General features: G+C 38.4%; 1 protein-coding gene across 13 annotated transcripts in view; it reads left to right on the top strand.

Moving 5' to 3' along the window:
* PTPN13 (protein tyrosine phosphatase non-receptor type 13) overlaps nt 1-7800 on the top strand; it is a 222882-nt gene extending 215082 nt beyond the window's left edge. For all 13 annotated transcript variants that reach the window (XM_019025698.4, XM_063705403.1, XM_063705405.1 and 10 more), the window contains 4 exons: nt 525-862; nt 2740-2955; nt 4022-4084; nt 7109-7800. In XM_019025698.4, coding sequence (XP_018881243.4) covers nt 525-862; nt 2740-2955; nt 4022-4084; nt 7109-7204 — 713 coding nt within the window. In that variant the 3' untranslated portion in view covers nt 7205-7800. The remainder of the gene's footprint in view (nt 1-524; nt 863-2739; nt 2956-4021; nt 4085-7108) is intronic.
* Nucleotides 7801-14278: the final 6478 nt, after the last annotated feature.

Genomic DNA, 14278 nt, shown 5'->3' on the forward strand with positions numbered 1-14278 from the left:
TGCTTATTAAAAGAATATAATTTTATTAGGTGAGTGAGAGTTAATTATGCCAATAACATTTGCAATATATACTTTGTGTTATTGTAATACTAAATTGTGTTCTATGAAAAATTTTTTGGCGTTGCCTTTCAGTGCTATTATTATTATTATCATCATCATTAAAATAATGATGGAGAAGTACCAGTTGTTTTTCTTTGTTTCTCTAGTTACTTATTAGGCAATTCTAAATGCATTTATTAACTTACTAATTTTAATTTCAACTAAATCTATGTAAATAATACCAAATTTCATATGTCAGAAACTCACTAAACTAACAACTTAGATACTTGTAACATGAGCAAAAAGAATAAACATAAAATAATTTGGCTGTGCTACAATTTGAAAATATACTTCTATTAAAATACGTTGGTGATCTCATCTGTGACTATGAGAATTTCTCATGATCTTTGACTCATGCAATTTGTAAGACTCTTGTTTAAAATGCATGATATGGATGGCTCTGTTTTGTGGTGGAAAATTCACAGATGATGCTACAAGAGTGCCTCTTGGAGATGAAGGTGGCTATATCAATGCCAGCTTCATTAAGATACCAGTTGGGAAAGAAGAGTTCGTTTACATTGCCTGCCAAGGACCACTGCCTACAACTGTTGGAGACTTCTGGCAGATGATTTGGGAGCAAAAATCCACAGTGATAGCCATGATGACTCAAGAAGTAGAAGGAGAAAAAATCAAATGCCAACGCTATTGGCCCAACATCCTAGGCAAAACAACAATGGTCAGCAACAGACTTCGACTGGCTCTTGTGAGAATGCAGCAGCTGAAGGGCTTTGTGGTGAGGGCAATGACCCTTGAAGATATTCAGGTAAGTGAATGAAATCTTTCCGTATTGGAAGGTGTATCTCCTAGTTGTAATCCAAGCCTGGACTCTTTCCGTGATTGCACCAATGTCATTTCTAGATAAAAGACAGTGACTTCCTAGTTCCCATGCAATGGAACTAATGCTAGCTATTTTTTCTTTATGTAGTATAAGTTTAAATGTGACTGTCTTCATGAATTCTGCCAGTTTCCTCCAGTATGTCCTCTACTAAAATGAAAATGAAAATGCAGGACTTTTAATGTGATTATCATCCTTGGTGATAGCACAAAATGGCTCAGAAGTTGCATGTTGGAAACTTGTGTTTTTATGGTCGGACCTCTAAGTAGACTCATTGAAACTATTTTTAAAATCTGTAAGTAGAAAATATTCCCTCATAAAGGCAACTTAACATATTTAGGAATACATGGATAATTTTAGCATAAACAGTTGTTATTCAGATCATTCATACTGCAGTTACCTAACCACTGGATCAATCTAGCTTGAATTAGATAAGTGGCAATACCTGAAGTAAAGCTGCTACTGTTTCCTCACTCTGTGTTCTCCCTCACCTTACTACACCCCTGTGCACAGTATCCTAGCTAGATGTGAGTAATGTTTCCCATAGAAATTTAGCTATCTTAAGGAAACAGTGATTTTACTTTTATAGGAACAAAGCATATCAATTCAGTTCTATTGGTGTCATGTAAATGTAGCCTGAGAATTTCTCTCATAATTTTTGATTCATGATTTTTTATTGATTTACACTAGCTTACCTATTACTTAGGCTAGCACAGTTGTTCAATATTCTTCCAGTGATTTATCCACTTAATCCACACATTTTTATAGAACTCAACCCCTTTATGGAGATTTGGCAGTCAACAACACAGACAAAAAATATTTCTAACCTCATGGAGCTTACATTCTGAAGACGAAATACCAGTATTGATAGTGCTGTGGAAAAAAATAGAGAAGGACAATTGGTTGGGGGAGAATGAGAAGTATGTCGTAATTTTCAACAAGGAGTCAGGGAAGGTATGAGAAAATGGCATTTGAGGAAAAATGTGAATGAGTTGAGTGAGCCATGGAGGGAATATCTGAGGAGAAAACCATTCCAGTCAGAAAGAGCCAGTACAAAAGTCCTGAGACCAAACTGTGCACATTGTATTTAAAGCCACAGAGAATCATTTGGCTTGATGAAAGTGGCCATGGGGAAAGAGAGGAGGAGGTGAGGTCTAAGAGGAAACAGGGCCAGATTAGGTAGTGTTGCAGTGACTCTGACTTTTATCTGAGGTGCATTTGGAATGGGGTCACCAGAAAGGGTTGTTATTCATATCAAAATGTAATTTGTTTTTAGGGTTTCCAAAAAGTAGTTTTTATCGATATTTAAAATGTGGATCTAGCAACCTTGTTGATAGAGGCCTTCCATGTTTTTCTTAATAGAGCCATTTAGTTTCTTCCACTTTTCCTTTGATCTGATCCTATAGACAAGCCAAAACTTGAAAGCACAATATAATATTAAGAATTAATTGTGGCCGGGCACAGTGGCTCACGCCTGTAATCTCAACACTTTGGGAGGCCAAGGTGAGTGGATCAGTTGAGGTCAGGAGTTCGAGAGCAGCCTGACCAACATGGTGAAACCCCATCTCTACTAAAAATACAGAAATTAGCTGGGTGTGGCAATGTGCGCCTGTAATCCCAGCTGCTCTGAGGCAGGAGAATCGCTTGAACCTGGGAGGCGGAGGCTGCAGTGAGCCGAGATTGCACCACTGCACTCCAGCCTGGACAACAGAACGAGACCCTATCTCAAGAAAGAAAAAAAAGAATTAACTGTATGTGAACAATATAACATGTCATGATCCACTTATTCTGTTATACAATTTCAGACCAGAGAGGTGCGCCATATTTCTCATCTGAATTTCACTGCCTGGCCAGACCATGATACACCTTCTCAACCAGATGATCTGCTTACTTTTATCTCCTACATGAGACACATCCACAGATCAGGCCCAATCATTACGCACTGCAGTGCTGGCATTGGACGTTCAGGGACCCTGATTTGCATAGATGTGGTTCTGGGATTAATCAGTCAGGATCTTGATGTGAGTACAAGATATTGGCTGAGTAAGCATTTGTTCAGAAATAATGATGGAGTCTAATTTTTGATAATGTGTTGTGATCTTGGGATTTTTTAACTTATGAATTTATATGACTGCCTTCATTTTCTTGTTATATTATTATAGAAAAGTGTATTTTTGTAAACATTGGTATTCAAAACTACATAGACTGTGATCAACAAAAAATAATACTTCAATTTTATACTTGTTTTACTGGGTGTTTTTTAACTGTGTGCTCAGAGGCCTTTTATGCAGTATTTCATTTTACCCTTTATAGTCTTTAGGCTTGTATAAGATAGTATTGTTATCACACTTTAAAGATAGAAATAATTGAAGCACAAAGGAAAGTATTTTTTTAAATGAAAAAGCTTGTATTTTTGTATTATCTATGGGTAAAAAATGTATATTTTATTATAAAATTAATGCTAAGTAGTTTCTAAACAATTACCCTACATAAAAAAAATTATTACTATAAGAGTATAATCTTACTTTTGAACTCAAATTAATATAAACCTTATTTAAAATTTTAGAATATCTTACCATAGATAATGTGTAATTAAAATCATAGTCTCTTAAAAAGAATTTTAGTTAAAAGCACTTTACACACTAGCTGTAGTAATTTAAGTAGGATGAAACCAAATAGTCTTTTTCTCCCTCATTTCCAACTGTTCAGTGTCAGCTGAAGTCAAAAGATCTTTTTTAGGTTGGAAACACCTTTAGCGGAAGAGCAGTGTGCAGGAAAAATAATTTACCTTTTTAAATTGTAATATTAGAAATTAGTCACATTTCAGGGGGAAGATAATTTCTTTTCTTTGGGGGATTTTCAAATAGATTAACCTTCCCTAATTCCTAGAAAGATCAAAAATAAGAATACCAAGTGATGACAAAGTCCATTCGCCAAGTCATTTTGTCCAGGAGAGTTTCCCAAGACTACCAGAGGGGGAAGAAGAGTGGGATACAGAATTTTACATAAGCCTCCCCTCTGTGATCCTTTTGAGATTCAAATCCAGTTATCCTTTGAATCTAACACATATGTGGTTTCCTCTGACAGTTTGACATCTCTGATTTGGTGCGCTGCATGAGACTACAAAGACACGGAATGGTTCAGACGGAGGTGAGTCATGGCTGGGCCTCCTAATGAGAATTTTTGTAAAGATTCTAATATTTTTTAAGGTTCCTATTAAACCATTTTTCTTTTTTGAGAGTTCCCATGTTAGAGCATAAAACCAAACATTTACTGCAGTGAGGGGCATTTTTTTTAAAATGAGGACTAATTCAGAAAAAAATTAAAATACTTCCAAGCTTTTTAAAATGTTGCCTTTTAATTTAAAAATGCAATATCTGCACTGAAGAGATTACAGAGAATGGGATAGCATGCTGGGGACAGAGTTTGAGAATGGTACAAAATACTATGTAATTAATGGCATTCCTTCCCTATTTCCAACCTGAAAAAGAGATAGAAGGTAACATTCTTGCTACAGAAATTCCCTGAGAAGTAATGGATTCATCAGCATTGACTGGAACACAGCAAGGCAGGCTGGAGTTGCTTAGCTTCAAGAAGACATTCTGTAAGGAGTGTGAATACATGGGTCCATTTATCCTCTTTTGATGATTTTCGTTTATCTTACCTGAAAGGAAACCATCACCCACTGACACAATGGCGTCCTTCACAGGGAGTGCCGTATTTAGAGTGTCTGTCTTCACTGAAGAGTTCCACAATCCTTTTTGTTTATAATGGAAGAGTGGGGGATGTAGAAGCCGTTTTCAAATATCCATAAATTAACATTTCTCTACCTCTTGAAAAATAGGGAAATTTGCTATCTTTAAAAATTAGCATTTGCCTACTTTCCTTTCATAAACCTTTTTAATTCAACTTGTCTTCTAACTATTAAGCTGTTTTATAATCACGCTTTTTAGGTAAGGAAAACATTTTGATTGTTATAAGCAGCACTTTACACCTAGAAAGTTCATTCATTCATTTGTTCATTCAACAGATATTTATTGAGTGCTTACTTTGTGTTAGGAACTCTTCTAGGTGCCTGGAGCACATCAGTGAATAAAACAAAGATCCTTGCTAGAATAACAAAGATATTCTTGCAGGATACTGATAAGGATGGAAGACCATAGACATGTTAAACATGTAAATTATATAGGATCCCTGAAAGTGGTAAGTGCTTTAGAGAAAAGAAAAATGAAATAGGTAAAGGGAATCAGTCATGGCAGATTGGGGGTACGATTTTAAACAGGGTGGCACCATTGACGAAGTAACACTTAAGCAAAGATTTGAAGGTAAAGGAGAGGGTCATGTAGATCTCTGGGGACAAGAGCCTTTCAGGCAGAGGGACCACCTGTGTGGAAGTCCAAGGGTCTTGTGTGTTCAGGTATGGTCACAGCCAATGTGGCGGGCAGGGCACGAGAGAAGGAAGTGTGAAGGAGGAGGTGAGGTTAGAGGGGAGGTGACAGGGTCCAGGACTTTGGCTTTTCTCTGAGTGAAATAGGAGCCTGGAGTGGCAGTGATCTGACTCACATTTTAAAAGACTACTAACCTGCTGTGTTAAAATGACACCAAGTCTGGGGAGGAAGGTGTAGTGTTATAAGCAAGGAGATCAATTAAGTGACAAGCAGGGGTGGCTACAGCTGGAGTGGTAAGTGTGGACAGAGTGAAAGAAACAGGACGTGATGTGAAGTAGATTTGCTAATGGGTTGTATGTGGTGTCAGAGAAAGAGTCAAGGATGAATGTGTGGAAAAGTTAAAATACAGATAAGCAAAAAAGAAACTTAAAAGGCCACTTGTATTCCTACTGTCAGAGAGCTGTTAATGTTTTTAGGAGATGTTCTTATATTCTTTGTCCTAAACACATGTGCACACTCCTTCATGCTCACACATACTATATATAAAATAGCTCACACATGTAGCTATTTTAAATGAGATTCAACTGTGGTTGTTGTTTTATTACTTTTCATTTAATATATTGTGAGTTTTTTATTTGCAGACTCAATTCCTTGCCAAAAAAAGTCAGATCTCTGCACCATCAACTTAATAGAAAATAATTTCACCAAAGGAGTTCATTTTCAAAGAACTTTGATTTTCGTGCTTTTGTTCCAAAATATTTAAAGACTTATTTTTTGGTTTGTTTGTTTGTTTTTTGAGATGGAGTCTCACTCTGTCACCCAGGCTGGAGCACAGTCCATGATCTCTGCTCACTGCAACCTCCACCTCCCAGGTTCAAGTGATTCTCCTGCCTCACCTTCCTGAGTAGCTGGGATTACAGGTGCCTGCCACCTTACTTTAGTAGAGATGGGATTTCACCATGTTGGCCAGGCTGGTCTTGAACTCCTGGCCTCAAATGATCCACCTGCCTCGGCCTCCGAGATTACAGGCGTGAACCACCATGCCTGGCAAGACAATTATTTTGAATAGCTTCTTAAGCTGTTAATTTTTTGACATTTTAAAACATCAAAATGAGCTCAACAAATCCAGAAGAAATTATGTAGGAAGGTTATTTTTCCACTAAGTATAATCAAAGCACAAAAAATATTGTAGTGGCCCACCAATCAAAGACAACTTCAGTTAGCACTCTAGGATAGTTCCATCCCCCATCCCTCAGGCTTTTTCTTTCCTTGTTTTGCCAATCTGGTTTCTATTTTTTTATAATTTTTATAATACCACACAATTCTATACCCTGCTCCTTTTTTTTTTTTTTTTTTTGAGACTGAGTCTCACTCTGTCACCAGGCTGGAGTGCAGTGGCACAATCTCGGCTCACTGCAACCTCCGCCTCCTGTGTCAAGCGATTCTCCTGCCTCAGCCTCCCAAGTAGCTGGGACTACAGGTGCGTGCCATGACGCCCAGCTAATTTTTGTATTTTTAGTAGAGACAGAGTTTCACCATGTTGGCCAGGATGGTCTCAATCTCTTGACCTCGTGATCCACCCGCCTCAGCCTCCCCAAGTGCTGGGATTACAGGTGTGAGCCACCGCGCCCAGCCTACACCCTGTTTCTTGCATTCAACATTCTAACAAAATTTTTCCATATTTTCAAAACTCATCAAACATCCCTTCCAATAGTGGTATAGCTATATATATATAATATTTACATTATACATCTAAAGTATTCTATCTCACTTTTTTTGGCCATAGGATCAATATATTTTCTGCTATCAAGTCATCCTTTATGTCCTGACACGTCTTCAAGCAGAAGAAGAGCAAAAACAGCAGCCTCAGCTTCTGAAGTGACATGAAAAGAGCCTCTGGATGCACTTCCATTTCTCTCCTTAACCTCCAGCAGACTCCTGCTCTCTATCCAAAATAAAGATCACAGAGCAGCAAGTTCATACAACATGCATGTTCTCCTCTATCTTAGAGGGGTATTCTTCTTGAAAATAAATAATATTGAAATGCTGTATTTTTACAGCTACTTTAACCTTTGATAATTATTTACAAAATTTTAACACTAACCAAACAATGCAGATCTTAGGGATGATTAAAGGCAGCATTTGATGATAGCAGACATTGTTACAAGGACATGGTGAGTCTATTTTTAATGCACCGATCTTGTTTATAGCAAAAGTGTTTTCCAATATTTTAATAAAGTAGTTATTTTATAGGGGATACTTGAAACCAGTATTTAAGCTTTAAATGACAGTAATATTGGCATAGAAAAAAGTAGCAAAAGTTTACTGTATCAATTTCTAATGTTTACTATATAGAATTTCCTGTAATATATTTATATACTTTTTCATGAAAATGGAGTTATCAGTTATCTGTTACTGCATCATCTGTTTGTAATCATTATCTCACTTTGTAAATAAAAACACACCTTAAAACATGAACAAGCCAAAACTGTGTGCAGACAAATTAGACATTTTCAGTGTGTTATTTTTCAACAACACCTAGGCCCCTGGGAAGACAAGGACCTCTAGACACCACTTCCCATCTCCCTAGTTGGCCTCAGTCATGACAGCCATGGAGAGTAGAGGTGTTGTCAGAGATCCTGATAGATCTTCACTAAATACTGATGGTGGGGGTCATGTACTGGCTTAACAGTAGCTCAGAAATTCAGTCTTTCTTCCTTCTACCTCTTTGTGAATGGTGCCCACTTATTGAGCCCAATTTATATATAAATCAGAATATTTTCAAGTCCTAGCCACAGTACTCAACTGACCAAGGTCTAATCAAAGAAAACATATCAAACTACCTGGTGGGGGGGAGTATATTTGGTTCTGCAAACAGGAAGGAAAAGAGATTGACTTCAAAGCTGCTTTAGCTTAATGGTTCTCTGTTCTCGGTACTAAATTGATTTCACTAAATTCTAATTCTAACAGTATTTCTCCATTCAGCCACGACACTGTAACCGGATGGATGTTCTTGACCATGAGTTGTCCAGGTTCTTGGCATGTTGAATAAAGAATTGAACAAAATGCTCAAAGCAGTGGAAGATGAAAGCATAGATTTTTTGAAGTGAAAGTACACTCCACAGAGTGGAAGTGGGCTTGAGCACATGGCTCAAGAGCCCTGATTATAATGTTCCTGGGTTTTTATTGAATTACAAGAGCATGGTAACACCCCTAAGTACCCTTTAGAGGCCTCTGATAGGTTACACCCTACACAAATGAAGAATTCAGCCCAGGACCAATCAGAGGCAGGATTCTGCCCAGAACCAATCAGAGGCATCCTGCCTGTGATGTATAAGCAAATGAAAGTTTCAGAATGGACCAATTACAGACATACCCATTTGTGACATAGGGGAGGGGAGGTTCAGAGAGGCATGGGCATTTGGCCCCTCATTACTTGGTCCTGGAAAGGTGGGGTTTTCCTCTTAGTCCAATTACAAGAAGGCCTTGGGCTTCCTGTCTCTAGACTCTTTTCTGCCTCAACACCATTCTAAGACCCAGGAAATTGCTTGGCTCATCCTCATAAGACTGCACCAGTTCTGAGCTAGTTGACTTGAATTTCCAAACTTAAGTGCAGCAATTTGCTGGGACCTATTCCCGAGAATCTGGGGCTATTTGAGGGCAGAAGACAGTATCAATAAACATAAAGCTCCACAGTAACTAGCTAAAGCCCCAGCAGATAAGAGGCTTGGGTCCTACCTCAGAATTGGCTCTGAATACGGCAAGAGAAGCTTTACCATTCCCACTTCAATCAGAAGAGTTTTATAGATTGGGTTGTAGCCAGAGATTTCGTTTGAAAAAAAGGTTTCTATTGCTTTAAATGACATTTGCAAATCTCTGTTCTGAAAGAGTTGGAATCATGAGGCCTTGTTTTCCTGCACTGGCATGTGAAACTAGGCCAGCAGAGCGCTGGGGGCCAGTACAGCTGGAGGTGATTAGCTCGCATCTGAAGTCAACATAGATGGGAGAGGGTGGAGCTGGAGGTTGCTTTTTCTGGAACGAATGTCACTAGGAAATGGAATGGGGGGAAGAAAATGCAGATTTAGCTTTATGACCTATGAATGGAAACTTCATGATGGTACATATGTTACTGCCCTCAGCTGGGATCTGGCTGCACCAGCATGGAATGGTATGAGCCACTTGCAAGGGCCACTCTGGTTAGAAAGCAAGGTGAGGCCACGCAGCTGGGGTGGCACATGGAAACACTCATATCAAATTAATGAATAAGTACAATTCAGCTCTTAACACAGCTTGTGTTAGCTAAGTGCTAGAAAATATAAACTGAAGATATGGAATGGCTTAAACATAATAGTTTATTTCTAGTTTATCTAACAGTTCTGGAAAAGTGAACAGCTTGGCAATCAGATCTACTTGGCTCAGTTTTTAGCCCGGGCTGATGAAAGTACTGTAATCAACACATAGCTTCCAAGGTTGAGAATCGCCTCCATTCCCCACGAAGGATTGCCTATGGAGAGGTTTTACGAGCCAGGCTTACGTGCAAAACACATTGCTGTCACTCATTCCATCAGCAAGAACTGGCCAAATGATTGCCAGTGACAACTCTATGCTATAGAAGGGGGAGCACATATTGTAGTAGAATATATTTACAAAACTGGACTCGTTATTATTCTAAAAGATTGAGTATCTTAGTATAGTCCTGAGCATTGCAGAATTAGAAACAATCCCAAAATCAAAACTTCAGTGCATGTCATTAGTAGAGATAATTCTGAATTATTATGGCAAACAGAAAATAAACAGCTGTTGAGAAAAGATTCTTTTATTGAGAAAAGATTCTTTTACATCAGTGGTCCCAGATAGCCTGCCAGATTTTTTGGTTTAAAAAGGACTAGTTATCTATATGTAATGTGATAATCCAATAAATTTAAAAAACAATACAGCTATCTTCCAGATACAGACACCTTGATAATGATAGGCTTTCCATTTTACATAATTCAGAAATATTCATAATTCAGAAATATTGTAATGGTAGAGATAAATGTAATAAATTATAGGCTGACCTGCATAATATTTTAAAGCAAATCGAAACTTTACTGTATCAATTTGGGATTATATTTGACTGCAAGTAACCAAAAGCAACCAAACAGGCTTACAAGTTGTAAATCAGTAAGTATGTGAGACATGTCTCAATTTAGAAGTTTATTTTGCCAAGGTGAAGGACATGCCTGGAAGAAATGACATGGAATCACCGAAACAGTCTGTGGTCTGTGCCTTTCTCCAAAGATGAATTTGAGGGTTTCAATATTTAAAGGAGAAAAGTGAGCTGGAGGGGAAAGAAGAGGGGTATGGTCACATTACTGAACCCACATGTTGCAAGAGAAAAGGAGCAGATAGGGAAATAGTTATGTATTTATCTTGCACTCAGCACATAGATAAGGTGAACGTAGAGTAACTACCTGTGGAGATATTTAACCTTTTATCTGTAGCTATCTGCTTAGGAACAAAAGGAAATGCAGTTTCTTGCATGACTCAGCTTTCAGCTTCATTTTTTTCCTTTTGGCGGAGTGAATTGGGGTCCCAAGTTTTTATTTTCCTTTCACAAATTCTAGAGGGCTTAGAGTTTATTTTCTTTCCTTAAGAAACCAAGCTCAGAAGGCAGTTGCTCAGAAGTAGGCAGTTAATTCTATAGCTCAAGAATGTCAACAGCGCTATAAATATCCTTGGCCTTTCCTTGGCCTGGAAGTGGCTGCCACAGCTCCAGCTATTATATCCACATTCCAGAAAAGAAACAAGAATTGGCAAGGAAAATGGGTCAAACAGTACTAGGGCAAGAAAGCAAAATTTCCCAGAAGTCAAGGGCAGAGTTTTCCTTCTGTCTTAGCAAAATCTGTCAGATGCCCATCTCTAGCTTCAAGAAAGTTATTTTTAGCTAGATATGTTGCTGTCTAGCTATGAACAATATCTTGATTCTGTTCATAAGGACAAAGACAGCAATTGATACTGGGTGCCAAAAAGTAGTGTGTGCCTTTCCAATTCTGCCTCAGTTTCCACCATTCCTTATAAGGTAGCGAACACTATGCCAATTTTTCAAGATCTTCTTACATATTTAGAAGATTCTGAATTTGTAACTATTGAGGAGATTCACTGATAGGAAGTATTTAAAAGTAGTCTTCAATTTTCACAGGTTTAGAGACATAGTTTTATTCACTCAACCAAACTATAACCATATTCCAAAGGTTGTGCTAAGCAAAACCTCAGGACACTGATAAACCATGTTGCTGATTTATTCGCTTACAAGGAAGCTATAGGTGGGTCTAACAGAATGAGGAAAGCTGGACATTCGGAAGGGGCTCCTCCTGCTGGGGAAAGTACACGTCAAGGCCAATGGGAAGGTTGCCTAGAGACCAAAATGTCATTCATTAACTGGGTTAGGCTGAATGATCCTCAACACAAAGGGTATTTCTGATTACACAAGAAAAAAGTAGGGGATGTAACAAGTATTGATCACTTATGCATTGGACCAGGTGTTTCCACCTTGCCTCCTTTTCAGGTTGTTCAGGATTGAATGTGTTATCAACCTTTTTTAGAGAGGAAACTAAACCCCAGAGGGATTGTCACTTGCCCAAAGTTGCCCAGATACCCAAGGTAAACGTTCAATTTCAGCTCTGACTGACTTCAACCGATAGCTCCAGAGGTCTCCTAGCTATTAAAGTAGAATGCAGGCTGGGCACGGTGGCTCACGCCTGTAACCCCAACAATTTGGGAGGCCAAGGCAGGCGGATCACCTGAGGTCGGGAGTTCGAGGCCAGCCTGTCCAACATGGGTGAAACCCCATCTCTACTAAAAAAAAAAAAAAAAAAATACAAAAATTAGCCAGGTGTGGTAGCAGGTGCCTGTAATCCCAGCTACTCGGGAGGCTGACGCTGGAAAATCACTTGAACCTGGAAGGCAGAGGTTGCAGTGAGCTGAGATCACGCCATTGCACTCCAGCCTGGGCAACAAGAGCAAAACTCCAACTCAAAAAAAAAAAAAAAAAAAAAGTGGAATGCAGGCAGCCCTGACACAGCCTGTGTTCTCTCCACTGCACTCTGCTGCCACGACCATCCAGCTGCCTCTTTCCTCTTAGACATGGACTCATTCTGCTTGACCTGATTTCTCTGGCCCCACTTCTGAGTTTCATATAGGTCCCAGCTTTTATTAACTCATGATTCTTTACATCAATTAGAATGCAACTTACTCAAATCGGACTTTTTTCCAGTTATATTTTTTGTTCTAAAGATAACGTGGCCTTCTGAACATCTTCACTATTTCAAGTTCTTGTCAGTAACATGTTTACAAACCATCTGTGGAGATGGCCATCTTCTGATGTGTTGTTTCTATCTTAAAGGATGGCCTTTGGTATCCCTCATCCTTTTGGTGTCCCTCATTCTTGGAAAGTCCTAACTGTTGTAAATACTGACCATATTGTTAATGCTTTCAGAACAGCATTGAATTTTACCATTTTGTTTTAGGTGTCTATGTGGAGAAACAATTTAGAAATTCATTTTTTGTGGATTCTTTAAAACTCATGGAGGCCGGGTACGATGGCTCACGCCTGTAATCCCAGCACTTTGGGAGGCCAAGGCAGGCGGATCACTTGAGGTCAGGAGTTCAAGACCAGGCTGGCCAATAGGGTGAAACCCTATCTCTACTAAAAATACAAAAATTAGCCAGGCGTGGTGGCACGTGACTGTAGTTCCAGCAACTGGGGAGGCTGAGGCAGGAGAAGAATTGCTTGAACCTGGGAGGTGGAGGTTGCAGTGAGCTGAGATCGTGCCACTGCACTCCAGCCTGGATGATAGAGCAAGACTTCATCTCAAAAAAAAAAAACAAAAAACAAAAAAACCTCATGGTAATACTCATTTTAGAGCTGGAAATCTCTGTTACTTGCAACTCTCCTAACTGTGTTCATTGCAGTGATCTATTCCCCTACTAGACTATAAACTTTGTGAGGGCAGGAGCCCTTTCTGCCTCATTACTGTTGTATATGTCCCATGTGCCTGAACATAGCACAGACTAGCTTCTCATTATGTAAACATTTATCATATGGATAAAGGGGACTCTCCGAATAGTAAACCAACAGTTGAGAATTAGCAAGTCACAAATCTGCATAGTTCTTTTCCATATAAAAAGTGCCATGGCTCTAAGACCTAATGGGGCTCCTTCTGTACTACCACAAAGGCTTTCTGAATTGGTGGGAAAATGCAATAATCATTGTCATTGCATTAACCCACAAGTTATTGGGAATACTTACAAAATAAAATTATAAACATTAAATCTCAAAACACTTTCTCACACATTTCAAAACTTACAAATAAGAATAGACACAAAATGGAACCAGAGTCCCAACAAAAACACATTATATAGGAAGTTATGTGATAAGGGTAGCATTTCAAATCAGTAGATAAAAGAATAATGATTCAATATATGATGTTTGGATAATTAACTATAAAAAATTAGATTATTATGCCATACAGGAAAATAAATTCAAAATGGAATAAGTATGTATGTATTTGCTCCATCACAGTATTAGAAAAACACATGGGAAAATATTTTTAATAATTTCTAGTAGAGGACAGATTTACCTACTGCCAGGCATCATGTATTGCATGGGAAGACAAGAAGTACACACAGCAGCTAGTATGTTGTGTAAGGCCCCAGAAAGAACTCCCTGAAAAGGGGCCAAATACATTCTCAAAAAAAGATTCTATCACAATTCACAATCCACACAAATATATAAATATGCTAACATTTGGCAGAGATCAGAGCAAAAAAAAAACATGCTTAATAAGATTAATAAGCTGAATATATTAAAAAATAAAACTGTATTGCAAAAGATATAGAGTAACAAAAGATAAAAGAGTAGGTAAAATGTTGACAAAACATAGGACACATTGTCACTTATCATTATGGTTCAAAA

The sequence above is a fragment of the Gorilla gorilla genome, chromosome 3 (genome assembly GCF_029281585.2).
Source record: "Gorilla gorilla gorilla isolate KB3781 chromosome 3, NHGRI_mGorGor1-v2.1_pri, whole genome shotgun sequence".
Classification (NCBI taxonomy): Eukaryota; Metazoa; Chordata; class Mammalia; order Primates; family Hominidae; genus Gorilla; species Gorilla gorilla.